The 20,282-nt window shown below is 35.6% G+C and overlaps 1 protein-coding gene across 1 annotated transcript in view; it reads left to right on the forward strand.

Annotated features, from left to right (window-relative positions):
- wit (kinase protein wishful thinking) overlaps positions 1-20,282 on the forward strand; it is a 265,285-nt gene that overhangs the window by 107,626 nt on the left and 137,377 nt on the right. Inside the window, exon 4 of the mRNA XM_081735795.1 lies at positions 4,993-5,104. Within this exon, the coding sequence (XP_081591921.1) occupies positions 4,993-5,104 (112 nt within the window). The remainder of the gene's footprint in view (positions 1-4,992; positions 5,105-20,282) is intronic.

Raw genomic sequence — 20,282 nt, forward strand, 5'->3', positions numbered from 1 at the left:
ATTTCTAATTATTTAAATTAATAACTGAGAATGAGAATAAGTGCAATAAATATGCAATTTGACATTTACCTAACAAGCATACACTATCAAGTACATAAAATCAATGAGCGTAGCATTACCATTTCGTTATGCATAAAGGCTACATATATATACTCATATTAACACAAGTAGAAAATTAATGGACACAAACATATATCGATATATATATATATATATATATATATATATATATATATATATATATATATATATATATATATATATGTAAAATCATAAGTAAATACATGCATACATACATAAAAATCAAGTAACATATGAATATTAATAATAAATGTCAAGACGTCTCTCGAGATTTTTAATCTGAATATATTGAGTTTTTCGTGATTTTTCTCTTTATCATTAATAGGATTGGTATACGGCCGGACATTTTCATGTATTCCTCTAGTTAGTTCGTCTAGTTTATGCGCATAAACGTCTGATCGCTCGATTGTTAGAGGATCAGACTGATGTGATAATTGCGGCTTTACTTAGCCTACTTCGTATTTTTCATCTGTATTCTACCTGACTGTACTAATGTCGGTTCTGCTTTATTTATGGATTACGTATCTCCAACCAAGAAAATGATTAATTGCGAGACTAGTCGCATATACATCATAGTTACTAATTAATCCTTTAGCTCTCTTACGTAACATACATTTGATGACTCATTACAATATTATTTATTAGAGTTTTACTAGTATATAGATCGAAATAGACTTATTTAGTACGTTCACTTCTATGCAAAATTACTTTACAAACACTATAATCTCTGGACAATTAAAGCAATGTCTTGAATATATTTTCTAGGAATATCTATTATGTCTTGTTCAAAATTATCTTAAAGTTCTCATATTACATGTACATAGCGCAGATGATGCATTTTTACTTCATACAAATTTCCATATGTTAAAGTAAATACTTCTTTCATCGTTAAAGGTCTACAACCTGTCATTCGATCTACTTTTAAATTAACTTTCTTTATATGTTATCAAAAAAATCTAAGTGACAAATAGAGTAATGGCCTAAACTACTATCTCCTTAATAAAAACAACGACATATTCACTAAAGTCACAGAATATCTATATATAAGTATCATTAAAAAAAAATATCTCTATTTTAATAAGCCTTGCTCAAAAAGAAAGAAAAAAAAATCTAATTGTTTAGCAATTACAGTTCGAGTTGGAAAATCTTTTCTCCACGCGGTGTAAATACATTAACAGTTTTCAAATAGTTCCGACTTTATATCGCGAACGTCTTGCATTTTATTCAATGACGAAAATTTCCCTTTTGGAATCAACAAAAAATAATTTGGATGGGTCCTACCTTTCGCCGTACACACTGCTCTCACCACCAAGCTCACCACACACATACAGATGTCCCTGCGTTTACTGGCTTCCTTCTTTCGTGAGAAGTGTCCTGGATTCGGAGTTCCTCTCTTCGATTCCCGCTGCGTCCTCCTCTCAAACTGGAAGGGGCGTCGCTCTTGGGCGTCTCCTGATCCATCAAGGTGGGGCTTCTGTTGGTCCATTTCTGATAGGATGCACTCTCACTAAAAGCACTTTCAGACGTCACACTGCACAAACATCACTCTCGGTGTTAAAAGTGTAGTGTTACACGGATAAACAGTGTTTATTGTTTTTAAGCATTGTGTATAATACTTCAAAACTGATTATGTATGATTAAAACTAGTTCAAGTGCTTTCGGTGCGTATGTAGGTTATTCTAATTGTCTGTAATAGCCCGTGATTATGTTTATAAGTACGAAACTCTGTCACTCAAAAACAATGTTTGTAGGCGTTTCGCGATCTATATAAATATATATATATATATATATATATATATATATATATATATATATATTTGCAGCGTTACAAAGTTTATATATATATGTTTATATATATAAATATATTTTGAAGAAGATCAATGTGTAGGTTACTATGCTAAGGAAAGATTGTAATTTCGTACACTCGGCTTCGGTAAGTTTAGCCGCACATTGTTATTGTGAACTTAACTTTTGCTTATGAATGTAGTGTGTGTGTAAGTTCCGGGTATGTTTTTGTGTTGCGGTGGTACGCTGTTTCCCGGTGAAGAATTATTTTACGACTGACTTGGAGTTTTGAATTTTTTAGCCGGCCGATCTTTTTGGATACGCCTCTAACGGTGTCTTCGATTTCGTCTCTGCTCTCTTATTCGTTAACTTATTTTGGTGTCCTAAATTTTGATTCTCTTGGTCTCCGCCTATTTACGGTTTTCGGGCGTCGTTTCTCTAACGTACGTGCTTCCTTCAAATTTCACATGTTATATCGAAAATTTTTATGAGAGTTGATTTGGCTCCTAGTCGTCTCGTGCATGGTTTTGGACCATTTCACAGTTCTATGTTAAAATTTTATCTTGGTTCTGAGTGGCGACATATGGTCTATGCTGTGATTTTGACAAATTCGCAGAGATTATATTTCTACTTGGATTCTATTCAACGTGTTAGGACTTTATTATTTTTTTTTCAATTTCACAAAAAGATGCTAAAAGCTGTTTTGTTCTTCTTTCTTGCGTTCACGCCGGGAACTCTGCTGTGTGTGGTCTACGTATGTGGCTTAGGCAGTGGTATTGAGAGACAATGGAAGGGTCTTTCAACTGTCCTCGCCGCACGGACAGGTATACAGAAAAAAAAATAAAACATCTTACCTCTCGGATAGTAAGGGAAAATAAAGAGAATGTCCTTTTTGCCTTTTTTAAACAAACAAAAATGAAAATGAAAATTATATGCACTAATGTTCATAATTATACGCAAAATTGGGTTTAAAAGATTTATTTAAAAATTAAATAAAAATGGTAATGATGCAACTGTCACAAGGGCTATGAGAGAAATAATCGATTGAATTAAGAATTAGTGTTAGAAAAAAGCAACGGTTAAAATTACAATTAACTTCAAAATTAATTAAGATTAATTTTTTTTAAATAAAATTTTCACCATTATGTAATGTAAACTGTTTTGAGTTGTAAAAGTTACCGTAAAATTTAGTACATAAAGTTAAGTAGGTGGAGAAACCTAGGTATTATTAGAATGTTACAGTAATATATAGTATTAAAATACAATAACAATGATTAGTGTATATCATGCCAGTGTCATATCCGTCCAAAATATGCATTTTACATGGATTTTGAGAGAAAAATATATTTTTTTAATATTTACGATTTTTTTAGTTCTGTCAAAAATTAATTCCCGAAAAAATTAACTGGTTAAATTAGAAATTACTCAATATTTTAACTGATAATCTAGTCGTCAATTTTTTAACGGATTAATTACAAGCCTATGCCACATTCAATTACTACATAAGTTGTGAGTAATCTAAGCCTATATTTACATTTATAACTAATGTATTTTATGTATACCGCACACAATTATCACAAGCTGTGAGTAATCTTAAGTTTACGTAACCTCTCTTTAACGAACAGCTCTCATTTATGGACAAATTGTCGTGTCCCATCGGTGAGAGATTTCACAGTACTGAAATTTAGTGTGGACAAAGAGAAAAATTAGGTGAATAAGGTATCAAATGAAAGAATATCGGAAATGGCAGGGAAAAAAGAAAGAGTACCTGAAGAATATCTCGAAAAGGAAAAAGGGGATCATTGTATAGAGGGTGGCCCAAAAGTAGATATACAGCACCCTACTGATAAGCTCATTGCATTTTATTTCTTATTGTTATCCATCAGGTAGACTTAGTTTCTTTATTATTTGTTCTTAAGGTGTTTTTACTTACATTTTAAGCTCGGACGAGCCGAAGCAAGTAAACCCATAAACTAGAATGTTATAGTTGATCAATGGAGGGGTGTATACCTACTTTTGGGCCACCCTTTATATTATGAGGTATGGAGAAATTATACTGTTAGCTAGGAGAGAATGATAGAAGGAAAAATGTCAAGAGGAAGACTACGATTGTAATATTCCAAACAAACAATATTAGATTTAGGAAAGAAAAAAATATGAAAAGTTTGGTTCAGGATAGGTAAGAGTAGAGAGCTGCGTCAAACCAATCGAAAGATAGCTGACCTGAGAAGAGGACACAGTTATGGATGTCCGTACAATGACATCTAAATTCTGTGTAATACAGACTAGACGTATACTAGTTAAAATTTATACTTGAATCTCCATGAATTTACAGAATACGTTTGAAAGTAAATGTTAGTTATTATTATTATATTTAATCTCAGCAACAATTTTTTTTATAAAGCGTTTGTCTTGTCTGGGCGTTGAACTCCTGTTTAAATTAGCAGACAGACAGATGGTGGGTTGGCCTTTGGCCTGACTCTTATCTTAACATAGTCTCAACGTCGTCTCGTATTAAAGGGTTTCCTCTTTTTCTCGTAAACTCAACCTAGCCAAGCTGTGTGTTTCGTGCCATCAATAAAGAGTAGTGAAGTATGTTGAGTGAATGTTCCTTTTATAACAAAAGAAGTCGTCAGATATTTTGTCAAACCTGTCACTTAGTTTACCTCAGATAGTGCTCGTAATATGCAGCTGTTGGAAAAGATTGTAATAATTGTGATGTAGTTGTCATGTTGAAACTCTCTTGTACTGTAGCTAGTGAAACGAATAATCTATAATAGCGTGCAGCATGACTGTCTCCAAAGATTCTATCTTATTTAAAATTAAAAATTTTGTTCTACTTTTGGTGTTCTTCATTCAGTAGGATAGCCTTTTTAGCCTTCCAACATTTCCTTGTATTATGCAAAAGCACTTCTGAATGTCACCGAAAAGTATTTTATAATGTGATACGTTAAATATGGTTTCTGATCGACAGAAAATATAATGTATAACTAATAGACATATTATTGTTGAGTACACCTTCCACAAATATGCTACTTCATCTTTTTTTTTTTTTTTTTTTTTAACTGAAATAAAGAAAAATAAGAAAAGAATCTTTAAAACAAATGTCAACTTCATGTTTTGCAGGGACCTTCAGGTCAGCCGGTGCAAAAATGTCAAAAACCAACCAATTTTTGTTTTGCTTTCTGGAAAGAGGATACAACAGGAAACCAGACAGGAACGTCTATCGTGAGTCAGGGTAAGTAACCCATTATACCTATGTGCTGACTTCTCTTAACTGTATAAAATTGATTTTTAGAAGCTAGGTTTTAATAAAACCAGTTGGTAGTTGAAAATAGTCGTAGGTTCGATGACTATTCTGATCTACAGCAAACTAATCATCCCTATCTCCCAATTTTATTCGAAGAGGTTGGTCACCCCACCTACATAAGCGTAATCAAAGGATCAATATTTTCAACTAGTAATATGTCGAACATATAAATTTCAATTTTCGGTGTAGTTCAGCACATCCTTAGCCTTCAGCTCTCTTTATAATCCCATATTGTAACTGCTTCCAGCGTATGTTCAGAGAATAATAGGGGACATGATGGCGCAGTGACTGGTAAGTACCCATCTGAGATATCAGGAATCTAGTTCAATCTCAGGTCATGTGAATTTGTGGTGGACAATATCATGGGTTTTCCCGGTGTTTTTCTCATTCTATAAATTATTTCATAATTTAATCATCCGTTTTCTTTAGCTTAAAGCATAATCGTGGGACTAAACGGAAAGATTTTTTTTTTCAAAAGAAAATAATATACAGGGTGGTAAGAAACTATTTGAACAAACTTCAGAAGCTGATTCCTGACACCGAAACAAGCAAAAAAAAAAAAAAAAGTCATCTGGAACTTTGGTCAGTCAGGGATAGTTTCGGCGATATAAGGTGCTGAAAGCGTGGAAAAATGAACTTCAGAGGGCTGTAATTCAAAAACAACGCAACGTAGAGAGTGCGGTTTAGAACATGACACTCAAAGTCATACCTGCTCGATTGAAAAATGTATATTTCAAACCTCCGCAAGATGCATATAAGGGATTCTCCAAAGAAACGTAGAGATTACTTGGCAGGTTATTGGAGATCCCTTCTACGTTCCTCAGATTTGCAAACTGTCAGATTGCAAATCTGACACACTAAAGGAAAGATACTGCAAAACATTCATAAATAAGTTCGACAAGTTCATTGTTTCTATTTTCTATAAACTCTTACTGATTTAAAACAGTCATTATAGTTCGTTCATTGTCTCTTTACTGGAGAAGAGACGAAGGTGATAAAAAAAAAAAAACATATAACTTCATCAGTATTTACTGTTATGTGTAATTATAAAATAATAATAATATATTTTCACCATAATTACATTAAAATAATTTGATTTGAATATAGTCCGGACTATTTAACGGTGAAAAGAATGTTCTCGAGAAAGATACTATGGCTCGTTATGCTGAGCAGTCTTATTGTATGAGGTTGATGATAGTGAGGCAAAACTTCCGTGGGTTCGATTCCACTGCGTAATTCACATGCGTAGTTTTCGAGAAATTCGAAAGAATTGAACTTTTCTGGCACCAGAAAATATGTCGTTCGTTGGCATTAATTAATAGTTTTTATTATTCTAGAAGAAATTATTATTTATTCATGTAATGTTTACATGTAGCAAAAGACCATCTTAACTATGAGATTGAACCTTTTCTTGTTTATCTTTCCTAACGGGGACATTGCGTCTCCTCGTGAATAGCGTACGCGCCTTTGACATGGGAGACTCGGGTTCGATTCCCGGCGGAAGCTCATGTGGTTCGAATTCCGCATTAAGCTGTAGGTCCATGTCTCATATAGCCTTATTGCTGAACGGGACGCTGGAACTCCATACAATTCAATCCTGACGGAACAGAAGAAGAAAACAAATTTTTAAAAAATCAAACTCCAGACAACACATGATGTACTTACGTAAAAATAAATGTTTCATATGAAAACATTGTTTCATTCAGACTTTTATATTGTCCAATTTTTCGAAGAAAATGATAGGATATATTTGTTTCGTTTTCAAGTAAAATGGCGGTAGAGGATACATTTCTGTAAAAATATTTTAAAATGGCGGAAAGGAAGTTTTTCTTTTGTTTAAAAAATACAGAAAAATGGTATCTTCCGTAACAAAAAAAACGTGCAAAGTTTAAAAGTGTGCGGTGTAATAAATAGGTGCTATGTGTTTTATTCCATTATGTTGCTTGTATACTCCAATAAGATGAAATTGTAATTTTCATGTTTTGTTCATGGAAAGCAAAGGACAATTGTGTGGAGAGCGAAATACAGAGATGAGTAATGTTACGCTCGAGGAAACTTTAAGTAGCGCATGCATCATTTTCCTGTTTGCAGGTCTTGCAATCGCCTGCGTCCTTATATTGTAGTCTACTTTGGCACAGACAGATGCATGGTACTTTTTGCCAAGGATTTCAAGTTCAGTAGAAAGCCTTAGAAATAAAACACATTTATATGAAGATGTATATGCTTTTAGTTTATAGTGGTTATTGTAGTAGAAGCAATTTTTCGCATTCAGTACATTTGAGTGATAAACATAGTTGACCAAGATTACATGGTTTTATGTCGGTATATTTGCTTATTGGCAACATAAGTCTAGAATAAACTACTGGCAGTGTTTCCATACGCAAATACCTGTATTGTTCGGAAACGAATTTAGATTGCATATTTTCCTTAACTACGGTGCGGTACAGATTGTGATATCCTTGTTGGGGACGAAAGTAAATGAAAGTAAAATAGTACCTGAATTTATGTACTAACTATGTTAGAATCACTAAGTCCCGTAATTAATAATTATTACAGACTACGAACATATTAAATCATTTAGTAGTTAGTATAAGAAAAACGAAAAGTAGATTAATACGCCATCTTAGTGGCAGGGCTATATATTCCGATATATCGAGCTATATTTTCAAATATTAGAAAATATTGCTGATCGATATTTCGGTATTTTTCGCTATTTCGACTTATGAGTTTTTCAATATTTTTACTATTTTGTACCTGATATATATAATATTTGTATCTTGATATCTGATTTTCTATATTTTTCGCTCTTTCGATATTTTTGGTATTTCGATATTTCGAATAGGTGTCGATATTTATCGATTTTCGATATTTAGATGTATATATCGTTTAGCTCTACTTGGTGTTTTGGGATTTGTTGCAAGCATTATTATTATTTGGTAGGGGACGCGGTGGATCCGTGGTAGAGCGTTCACTTCCGGTGTTTGGGGTCCCTGGTTGGATCCCAACTCGCGCCGTGTAAACTTTGTGGTGGACAAACACCGTGCTCGTGGGTTTTCTCGGGGTTCTCCCGTTTTCTTCCACTTTCTTCATTCCACCATTTCATTCATTTCTCATCGAAACCGTCTCCTTTAGCCTAACCGGCATAACCGTGGGACGTAAAACTTAAAGATATCATTTCATTTTATTATTTGGCTACTTCATTGTCAGATTTGCAATTGACACACTAAAGGAAAGATACTGTAAAACATTCGTAAATGAGTTCGACAAGTTCATTGTTTCGATTCTGTACAAACTCTTACTATTTTAAAACAGTCATTATAGTTCGTTCATTGACAAAGGAACAAAGGTGATAAAACAAAGGTGGTAAAATAATAATAATAATAATAATAATAATAATAATAATAATAATAATAATAATAATAATAATAATAATAATAATAATATCTTTTAACCATAATCGCATGAAAATAATGTGATTTGAATATTAGTTCGGACTATTTAACGGTGAAAAGGGTGTTCCCGAGAAAGATACTATGGCTTACACCTGTGTGTTATAGTTGAGCAGTCTTATTGCGTTAGGCTGATGATCGTGAGGCAAAACTTCCGTGGGTTCGATTCCACTGAAGAGCACGAGGTCATTATTAACTGTCTCGATGTTTCTGTGTTCCTGTTCAGTCCGGCAGAAATTCAAAAGCGAAGCGAGTTAAAAAAAAAAAAAAAAAAGCACTCACCTGATGCGAAATGTTTGTGTTTACATTTTTTTAATAGAAAAGAGGAACAAGAGCATCAAATGCGGGATGTTAAATTAAAAATGTTTATATTAGATAGTTGATATGGGAAGTATAGTAGTAACTATAGACATTTTGATGACTGTTGTAAAGTGATCATAATGAGTTCGTTTTTGAGTTGTCTCAGGTTGAACGTATGAGATGATCCATTGTGTATGCCTCCATCGGAAGAAATGAATGATAAATAGTTATTTAGATTTTAGATTTATCTGCAATCACAATTCAGCTCTTGATGTGAAGTGCATATATAGAAGTTATACTAGCTTCAGATCCATTCTTCTAAATATGGCAGCACTGATTAAACTTACAGTGCAGGTCGGTAAAGAAAGAAAGAAAGAAAGCGTAGTACGTCAGACAGAAGGTCATGTGGGTGTGGCTCTTGCAAGTAAATGAAAGCAATTGGCAGATTCTGAGCCCGACGCATAGTAGAATAGCGTAACTGCATTTAGTCTGGCTTGTTTTTTTTTCTTTTTTTTTTCTTTAGCCTGTGCTTCAAGAAGAGACAGAGCTGCCATACACACGGAAGTTTTAGTTGCGCTTGGAAGGAAATAATATGCATTACGTTTCATGCTTTGTATTTTTTGATATTACTTATACTTTGATTAAAACATGCTTTACGAGTAAAAGTTCTATCTATATACAGTATAGGCGGCCCATGAGGGGAATCACACTGGTAAAAATTAGAAGTCTATCGCATGAAACGAGGGGAATGAAATGAAATGAAATCTTTCAGTTTTACGTCCCATGATTATGCCGGTTAGGCTAAAGGAGATGGTGATTATGAGAAATGAATGAAATGGTGGAACGAAGAAAGTGGGAGGAAACGGGAGAACTCCGAGAAAACCCTCGAGCACGGTGTTATTCCATTACAAATTTCAAGCGGCGCGAAAGGAAATAAAGGTTATCTAATGTAACAATTAGTAAGAAAGTTTTTCTTCTTTTAGTTTCAAGCGAAAAATCTAATGTTTACCATTGTATCTCCTAAGGTTGCCAGATTTTTCAGAGGAAGAAAATGAAGATTTTAATAACTTAAGAAAGAAAGGAAGAAATGTGATATTCATAATTTACATATAACGAACACATATATGGTTTCACGTAATAACGTAGAATAATTTTAAATCGAAACTGGATCAATTTCATTAAAAATAACTGTGACACAGAAATTACATACAGTTTCCAGAAAGAGCTCATGAGGTTCGAATTCTACGTTGTTAAGCTGCAGGTTCTCGTCGAATATGGCCTCAGTGCTGAAAGGGAGGCTAAATTTAAATCCAGTGAACCGTGTTACATAAATATTTGTTGCCTTTTAAGTGTATTTTAATGAAGATTTTGCGACTCTTAATCCCACATCCTTTTTTATACATTCAAATCATCCTTGCAGGACATACCGAAATCCACAACCACTTGGAGTTGTGGTTTTATTAGTTAAAACTGCCTGGAGTTCTGCTTGTATTAGTTAAATCCACTTCAAGTTCTGGTTCCTTATACAAAAAGTATCTCCTGATCAATCGAAACTCCGATATGATCGAGACGATGTTGACAGGCGAATGCTAAGATGCTACAATCAAACTACAGTTGAGGCACCGGTTGAATAGGAAATAAAATAACAACGTGCTGCGTTTTCTTAATAAATATTAAGCTACATCATTTCACTGCATTGCTGACGAAGTGTGAGAAATCAGTTCCTCTAATCAAATATATTTTTTCCGTACTATAAAGGTGACCATGAAAGTTCTGTCGCTTTTTGTGGAGGTCCGTGTTCCATTAGTCCTCGCACAGAGAGTTGAATGCGATTGGAGATAAGGCGAAGGTCAGTTGTTGGTGTTGGTATATTCAACACACTACCTAGTTGTGGCAGTTCAGTTACACCGTGAACTTGTGTAAGGACAGAGTGAACATGGGACTTCCATAGAGCGACATAAGGGCGTGTATTCGGTACGAGTTCAAACTGGGCTCAAATGCCGCTGCAGCGCGGTGGAAAATACGTTAGGCCTTTGGTGAGGCTGTCGTAACTACGCGGACAGTGCAGCGGTGGTTTAACAAGTTTAAGAACAGTGACGAAACACTCGAAACCACGTGCCAGAAGACCACACATGTACAAAATGAAGATCTTCAGGCAGCAATTGAAGCGAACAGTAGCCAGAACTACAATTCAGTGTGAGTGGTGAAACCATTCTCTAGCTTGGGACGCACTACAAGTTAGGTCGATGGGTCCCACATGATTTGACTCCGGGCCAGAGGCAATGCAAGCAGACACCTATGTTTCTTTGTTGTCTCGTCCGAGGAAGGAGCCATTTCTGGACAGAGTGTTGACATGTAATGAGAAGTGGGTCCTGTACGAAGCTCCATGGCTCCGTCATCATTGGTTAGCGTCCCATGAACAGGTTCCAAAACAGACGAAAGCAGCACTGCACCAGAAGAAGGTTCTCCTGTGTTTGGTGAACTGCACGCGGTATCGTGCATCGGGAACTGCTACCAGTTGGTCAGAGCATCAGTGCAACTGTGTACTGTCAGCAGTTGAGCCATGTTCAAAAGAAACTCGGAACTCTGGAGCTAGCGCTTATGAATCGCAAAGGGGTCCTCCTGTTACAGGACAACGCTAAGTCTCACGTGACTAGGATGACCCGGGACACCATTCTGCGCCTTGGATGGGAAACACTTGTATCCGCCATACTCCCCGGACATTGCACCTCCGATTATCACCTGTTCCATTCCTTGGACAATCACCTTAGAGGACGCCAGTTCAGATCCGTAGTAGAGCTGCAAAATGCACTTGATACCTTGTTCGCTTCACGGCCCACCAAGTTCTACTGCGATGGAATCCATGACCTTCCAGAACGTTGGCAGAAGGTCGTTGATGCTAATGGGGACTATTTTTGATTTTGATCTTCCAGGTAGTCTTAGGTGACGTATAGATGTTGGAAGATAGTGGGTGAAAAACTGGCATAATTTTCTTGGTTACTTTTAGAACTTATAGAAACATTTTAACCCTTTAATTGGCAAGCATTGATAGCATTACCATTGATAGCATAGCATTACCATTAAAATATTTAGTTTGCTTTTATGGTTGAACCATGTCTTTCTGATCATAATTTCGTAATTTTTAAAGTATTTTTGTACTTTGGTTAAAAATACAGGATGTTTATTTCAAAGCAACATTGCCATCAAATAGGTCTTATGTGTAACTACTGAGCAGCATTGCCCTTTTATGGTCAAATACCATAAGAATACTCTCAGTAATTAGCAGCAGTTTCGTTTAAATATGTTCCTACAGAGCAAGAAACCACAAATAAAAAATAAAAAAAAGAACTTTCGCGGAACTTAGGAGATACAGCTTCTACAAAACTAAATTTGACTGTCCTCTGTTGACGAAATTAGAAGTATCTAAATAAGCGACTCGCAAATCAAGTATATGAATGTGGTATGAAAGCAATAATGCAAATTAAATGATCACTGAAGTTATAATTCGTGCGGATAACGTAATAGAATGCGATGTTGCTTGAGTGCAACAGTGTCAAATAAAGGGTTAAAAGTGTCTAGGTCTACAGTTGTTTTATTTATAAGAACAAAACAAACAAACAAACAAAAAAAAAAAAACGTTTAACAAGGAAAATAGAAACGTATAACGTAAATAAGGTGCCAGAAAAACGTAAAACTTAATATATGTCAACCCTAGTGATTTCCTTCAGGAGTTGCCTCCGATAGAATGTTTTCTTTCATACAATTACTAGTACCGAGTCAGTGGCGTAGGGAAGGGGGGGCCCGGAGGGGCCGGGCCCCCCCCCCCCAAAGAGGTCCGACAATGTACTTTGGTAGTTTGATGTTTGTAATTTTTTATATATTTTTATGTTCATATATTTTTTTGTTTGCAATTTTTCTATATGTACATATAACAGCACTTGGGCCCCCCCCAAACACACATCCTGGCTACGCTACTGTACCGAGTTCAAAGTCGATGTTTATCAGACATTCTGTTGCCATTTAAATGGATGTTTTGTCTGCTCAACAGTGTTAGTGTTTTTATTAATAATAATGATCATAAACATTATAGTTGCATTCATAAAGGCGTTATTCTAGAATTCGTGAAAGCTTCTAATATATATTTTTCAAATTTACAGTTGCGTCTCTTGAGGGAAGCCATCACTATATGCTAAGGGAAAAAAGATTCATGCAGCCTCGAAGAGCTGCATACAAGAATTAGTGCATTGGATAAGCTTTCTTCCCTTAACTTGTAGCAACTTTTTTTTCTTTTTTTTTTCTGATGCGACTTCTCTCAACAGCCGTCATTGTAAATTTGTATTGTGAAATGTTAATAGCTCTTGAATTACAATTTATAGCTGTAAAAATCTTAAAGAGAAACTGAAGTTTCAAATGCATGCTGAGATTATTTTTTTTTTAATTTTAACGTTCCACGATTATGCACCGATGCTAAACAAGACGGTGATGTTGAGATGAACGCTAATGATGACGAATAACGAAAATGGGAGGAAACGGGAGAACCTTGAGGAAACATACGCACCATAGAGTCTACTTTATGGGAATTGGGATTAAACGAGGAACTCCACGCGTCAAAGGTGAACTGTCTATCACTGCGCAACCGCGACCACTGGATTTTTGTTTATTTGGATAGGTTTATTTGTCACAAAAGTATCCTGTAAGCTGATGGTGTAGTTCTATGTTTCACGAAAACATTCCGTAAGCTGATCGAGACTAGAGCTTCTCTTCTAAATTGAACCTAGATACAGATTTGCACATCAACATTTCGTTTAACTTAATGGGAATTTAACAGGCTTTCTCAATATCGAAACTGTACGAAACGTGGGCCCACGCAGGATTCGACCACATCCAAGCCCCTACAGGATACTGAAGCTAAATCTTTGAACAAAAGGCGAGCGCGCTAGCCTTTTCGCTTGCCACCGATAATGGATTGTTTAGTGCTCATTCGTTCATATGGTTGCCCTCGGTGACTGTATTGACGATCGCTGTCCCCTCAGTTTCGTGAATTCATCTGATTTGTGAATCCTCTATCTCCCGTCCTGTACGCCACTTTATACGTTCGACCCACACTGGTGGCAATTCTGCGGATCGACCATCCGACCTTCGAAGCTGTTTAATTGCATAATATGTGTTCGCTGGTGCTGCTATGGCATTCAGACGCACAACAAATTCGCACCCATACAGTGGTGTTGTTTTTCGACGACTCTTACAATCTGAGCAGGATTCTATCTATGCACTAATCTGTGGTGCGACGTCGAATTTTTATATATGGAATGTTTATAAATGCTTTTCAGTTTTCATTAGCATATATGTCGGTGTGGAAAAAACTTTAGAGTAACAACGATTCATTCTGATGAAATATGAAATGCAATACCTGTAAAGCCTCCACATTCATCAAATGCGAGGAACGTTCAGAAAGTAAATTTCCCCAAGGCGGTAAACTTAAAAAAAAAAAAAAAAAAAACAGTACTGTGAAGCATTTATTGCCACGTATACAGCACAGATGGCGTTACTTTTTCATCACATTCACCACCAGAATCCAGACACTTGTCATACCGTGGGATCAATTTTTGTATTCCGATGTCGTAACAGTCAGCCTCCTGGAAGTAGAGCCAGTGTATGACAGCTATCCGTAATTGTTCATCACTATAAAAAGGTTTATCGGAGAGGGATGTCTTGAAGTGTAAGAAAAATGAAAATCACGTGGAGCAAGACCCGGACTATAAGGTGTGTGACAACCGATCTTCTGCACTCGTTTGAATGATTCGTCCTAGTTTACTTAAGTACACCTTATACTTAAGTACACCTTGTATTTATGAATGAAATTAAATGAATTTTTAGATTTACGTCCTACGATTAGGCTAAAGGAGACAAATGATTAATCAAAGTGAATGATTGTGAATTTTTTTGCGCTTTCCTACCGGAGGCACACGCGCTAGCCACTAGATTAGCAGCGGAGAGGGCCATTTTGTATTTATATAGAAAATTATGCTATAGCAGGCAAGTAAGAGTATGTTTGTATTTTTCTTTTCACTAGTCACAAAACTGCGTACACTGTGTTTTGTCCGATACGCACTGATTCGACGTAAGTGTAAATTGTGAGATTTTTGTTCTTTAAACTTTAAGACAACGTAAACAATGTATTTAAACTGGAGTACGATTATGGACAGAATGAATGGAATTCAGTAGAACAGTACAGGTGCCTTCTCTATTCACTGTGTTGGATTAAATGTTAGAAAAGTTTCAACAAATCGTATAAAATCTGAATTAAAACAACGTTTCTCGTGTTACTGTTGTGGTTGGCTATGGTTGTCACTAGGGCTGTGATATCTAGATTTGAATACCGAAAATTGATATAGATATATTATCAAAACTTGATGGATGTATTGAAAAATATCGAATAATTTCAAAATGTCGTAATATTGAATATCAAAATATTTATATAAAGTATTGAAGAATCAGACAACGAAAAATCGAAAAATTTCGAATATTAAATATTGAAAAAGGTTCGAAACATTTATGTATCAAAACGTAGCACAGTTGTAGTTGTCAATCTGTCACCGAAGAGGAACAACTTCTACAATAGGCACGAGAACTGGCTGCCACAGAGGAGTTCGGCATTACCACTCGAACACTTTAAATGTAATTTGCTAGCAAGCTTGCTGTTGCTGCCCAGAATCATATGTATTTACACTCAACATTTTCGAGCTACCTACTGCTGTTTTCTACGAATAACTTATGCTACTGAAACACACGGTAATTTCACTACCAAAAAGACTGTGTAAACCTTGTACGAAAAACCCATTAACATCAAGTGCAATGTTGCTACATGCTACGATACTGTTATTCTCTTACTGCTTGTGACGGAATGGATATCTGCATGAGTTCAATAACTGTGTAACATACAATTCCCTGAGTCTTAGCAGCTAGCTTTTGAGGGAAGTATTTCTTATTTGTATGCTTGACAAAATTGGCAACAAGGAACTATAAAAAGGTCTTCTGACCTTTGAATTAAAAAGTTGACTAAAACTTTCAGGAAATGTTTAATAGTATTGTTGATCATAAAATAGAGGGACGTCCATTAAAAAAATATATCCAGAAATCTGTGTTCAATTTTATCATTGGTTATAAAAGAGAGGGTCATCCATAAAAGAAACTAGTATTTCAACTAAAGCATATTCAGTATTATCGTTGGTCATAAAAATAGATGGGGATCCATAAAATAATAATTTAGCTCAATTAAAGCATCAGAAATCCATGTTCAGTAGCATCATTGGTCAAAAATTTAGGATAGTTCATAAAGGAATAAGTTGGCTCAATTAAAGCGTCCAACTTAGAAACAACTTTAAATAGGTGACGGAAAAACTTATAACTTGAAGTGTTCAGGATTTTTTAAAGAAAAATCGAGAGATCAATGTATTACTCGTTACATAACAGTGGGGTGAATGGTCTATAAATTCAGATTAAACTGTTGTTTTAAGTGAAATGCTGAAGTAATATTAATAAATATAATAATGAAAACCGTAAGTTTACAGAAGTGGATCTGGATAATTTGTGAAATTAGGTTTGTTTTTAAACTGAAACAAATGTAGTGTGTTACGTGCACAAAACGCCATTTTGTTACAAAGTAGTTTCGAGTGGATGTGTCGGTTGATCACAAAGCACTGCATCAACACGAGATTTCAATGTTGGCACGATTCCGAAAAATAGTAAGACAAGTAGGAGGTCAGATGTAGGTAACTGTTTTTGTATCCTTCGTATGGGGCGTCATATGTAAGATGCACGGAGCAGTCTATAACAGTGACGAATAACATAGAATACATTAACAAGCTGTTTGGCTTAAGAAAGCGGAGATTCATTATTTCAGAGAAGAAAACCGGTAATCCTGTCCTTTGCCAATTTAATCAAAAGTATTATTAACATCAAGATCCAGCTCCCTTTACCAATAACTTGGTGGTTTGTGTCTAATTAAGTCCGGATGGCCAACTCGGTTATTCTTTCATAGTATATATATATATATATATATATATATATATATATATACTAGCAGCGTTCACCCCGCTTCGCTGCGGTCACCCCGGAACGCAATAAACTTTGTTACTTAGATAATTTTTACTTTTTCGCTTTCAAATTGCAGTAAATGTTAAAATTATAGCGCCTGTCATTTATGTTAACCCGCCGAGTCACATGGTCATGCGGGTTGCATATAAATACGTTTATTTTTACCTATGATGAACTAATAACAAAGGATTTGTACGTATGGACACTTGAATGGTCAATTATCTCAAGACACTGGTAATTAAAAATTAAAGTGATATGATAAAAACCATCTAGGGTCCAAATCCTAATAACCCCCCAAAAATGAAAGAAATTGGTTCAGCCGTATTAGCGTGATGAGTTCACAAAGGATTTGTGCGTTCTCTTTTATATATATAGATATATATATATATATATAGGGTGTATCAAAAAGTACTGTACAACTTTAAAAACTCATATTGATTTACGCAGAACACTAGTTGACAAACAAGCCACCGCAAGCGCTAGCGGCAGTTGGAGCAAAGATGGCTGGCTTTACTAGTCCCGAGCGTGCTATCTGTGTGTTTTGGTTTGAAAAATCCAAGTCTACGGGAACCGCGCAACGTAATTTTCGTACGAAGTATGGTAAAGATCCCCTCCCCCCCAGTGGGGCTACTATTTATCAGTGGCAGAAATGTTTTATTGAAGACACAACTCTTCAGGTCGTCCCCATACGTCTGAAGACGTTGGAGAAGTTGTGTGTGCCGCATCACCAGTGGAAGTATAAAGTTTAAAAAAAAAAAAAGAAGAAGAAGAATACTTGATGTATTTTGCTACAAAATGATACGAAAACCATGTCTATAAGCTAAATAAATCAATCAATATGAGTTTTCAAAGTTGTAAAGTTCTTTTAGAAATACCATGTATATTAAAAGCGGAAGGTAGTTGGCGAAACGCACTCATTAACTCTCGAAGTGCAAAGCTATGGAAAAAGTGTTTGTTGCCTTTAATATTCATTTAAACATTAATTCCTATAGAAAGTTCAAATAAAGTATCACATATACGGCTAGCTGAGCCTTCCCTGGCCAAGCGTGACCAGCAAATATCAATATCATTTTTTTTTTGGGGGGGGGATACATTTTTTGTACATCGAAAATAATAGTTTTATATTACATGATACACAATACAACAGGAGGGGGAGGATGATGCCCCTTTTGCGTCATTACTGGGTAGATTTTTTGCTTCTGGTACATGGGTTCCTTTTTTTGATCCCAGCTCTCGCTAGGTTCGCGTTGTGGTGGATAAATACCATGTGCGTGGGTTTCTCAACGTTCTCCTGTTTCCTCTTACTTTTCTCATTTTACCATTTGCTCATTATGGCTGCTGCTGCTGCTGCTACTACTACTACTGTTATTATTATTATTATTATTATTATTATTATTATTATTATTATTATTATTATTATTATTATTATTGCTGTATCTCAACTAGGGATGCCCTTTTTCGAAAAATTCATTTTTCGATTCTTCGTTTTTACGAGAAAATGTCATCTCTACCTTAAACATACTCGTGAAAAGATAAGCAATTATTTTATAAAATTCATTAACATTTTATCTTTTTGTAGTGTAAAAGAAGCTAAAAACATCAAACGCGATTTAATGTTGGTAGCAATTTTAGTCCTTAGAAAGAGCATGCAGTGTTATTAGTCTTATATTAGTTCCATTTGTTCATTTTATTCCACCAATAAATAAATAAATAAATAAACCTTTTTTGTACAAATTTGAAAACCATTGTATTTTTTAAAAAGTTTTTTCTCTCGTTATTTTCTCTCTCTTCTCTTTTTTAAAAGATAAGATCGTTTTTTTTAGCTTTTCACAAATACTGCACGTAATTTTCTCCTTTCGCAACAGCCCGCTCCGAGCCCACAATAGGTGAATGGATGCTACAATGTGATGTTTTTCCCTCAAAGGTAGAAAGAAAACTGCACTCATTCTCCATTTAAACAGCTTAAAATCAAGTTAATACTAGTCACTTGCTCTGCTTAGAACGAGAGAATAAAGATCCATGAGTCTGCAACACTGTACGTGGAGGACGTCGCTCTTTCGCGATTACATCAGTTCCTTCATAGTGTGTTGTGACGTTCTTGCATTATAGGGGGACGCCTTGGTGAAGAGGGCAGATGTCATGATTTTGCAAACTTTTGTTGGCGGCTATTTTCATTTCCAGGAGTGAGAACCGTACATGGAATAACAAACCCAGAAGTGAAACACGATCAAAACCAAAAATATGTTTAGTAAATATAGCCTTGACTTTTCTGTTCCGCAGTAGGCCTTAATGCGCTTTCAATAAAAAAGCTGTATGTAAGATTTGCTTTAAAAATGGCCGGCAGACAGACAAAACCAGAGACATGTTTGCTCAACGCACCAAACAACTTGGAGCACACAGACGGGTAAATGTTGTACTGCATACTGCATTATTCACCACAGGATTTTCAGGTCATTCACCGTGGACTTATTGTACGCTTCAAAGTTGTCGTCTTGTAATAAATTATCTTCACTGTTTCATTCAACTCCCTTCTTATTCATACTTTTATTAATCGACTTCTCTCAAAAATGATACCAAACTATCATGTTACAGGAATAGAAGTAAAGTAATTGTCAGAACTTACGCTTTTGCATTTATGTGCAAAAATCTTCGTATACATTAAATGATTGTTTTTCTTTCTTTTTCATGGGGCCGCGGTGGCTCAGTGGTAGAGCATTCACCTTTTGGTGTATGGGGTCCCGTGTTCAAACCCTGCCCCCGCCAAGTGAACTTTGTGGTGGACGAACACCGCGTGCGTGTGTTTTCTCGGGGTTCTCCCGTTTTCCCCCACTTTCTTCATTCCACCATTTCATTCATTTATCATAATCACCGCCTCCTTTAGCCTAACCGGCATAATCGTGGGACGTAAAACTCAAAAATTTAATTTTCTTCATCCTCTGCTTTGCTTTGAGGTTTTCTTTCCGTCGTTGGCGCTATTCTTTCGGTGGATATGGTTTACAGAATCATTAAATGGGCAAAGCCAGAAATACTAACTACATAAGGGAACATTATTAGAACCTTGAGTTTACACGTTGTGAGCAATAGCGTTGGGTTCCTCTGAGACCAAGTTAAATTGTTGAAAAATAAAATCGAATCTTTCAGGTTAACGTCTCACGATTATACCCTTGAGGCCAAAGGAGACAATGATTAATAAAAGTGAGTGATGGCGGAAGAATTAGTGAAATGAGAATGGGGGAGGAAACGAGAGCACACGATGAAAA

Source organism: Thermobia domestica, chromosome 13 (genome assembly GCF_964235325.1).
Source record: "Thermobia domestica chromosome 13, izTheDome1.hap1.1, whole genome shotgun sequence".
Classification (NCBI taxonomy): Eukaryota; Metazoa; Arthropoda; class Insecta; order Zygentoma; family Lepismatidae; genus Thermobia; species Thermobia domestica.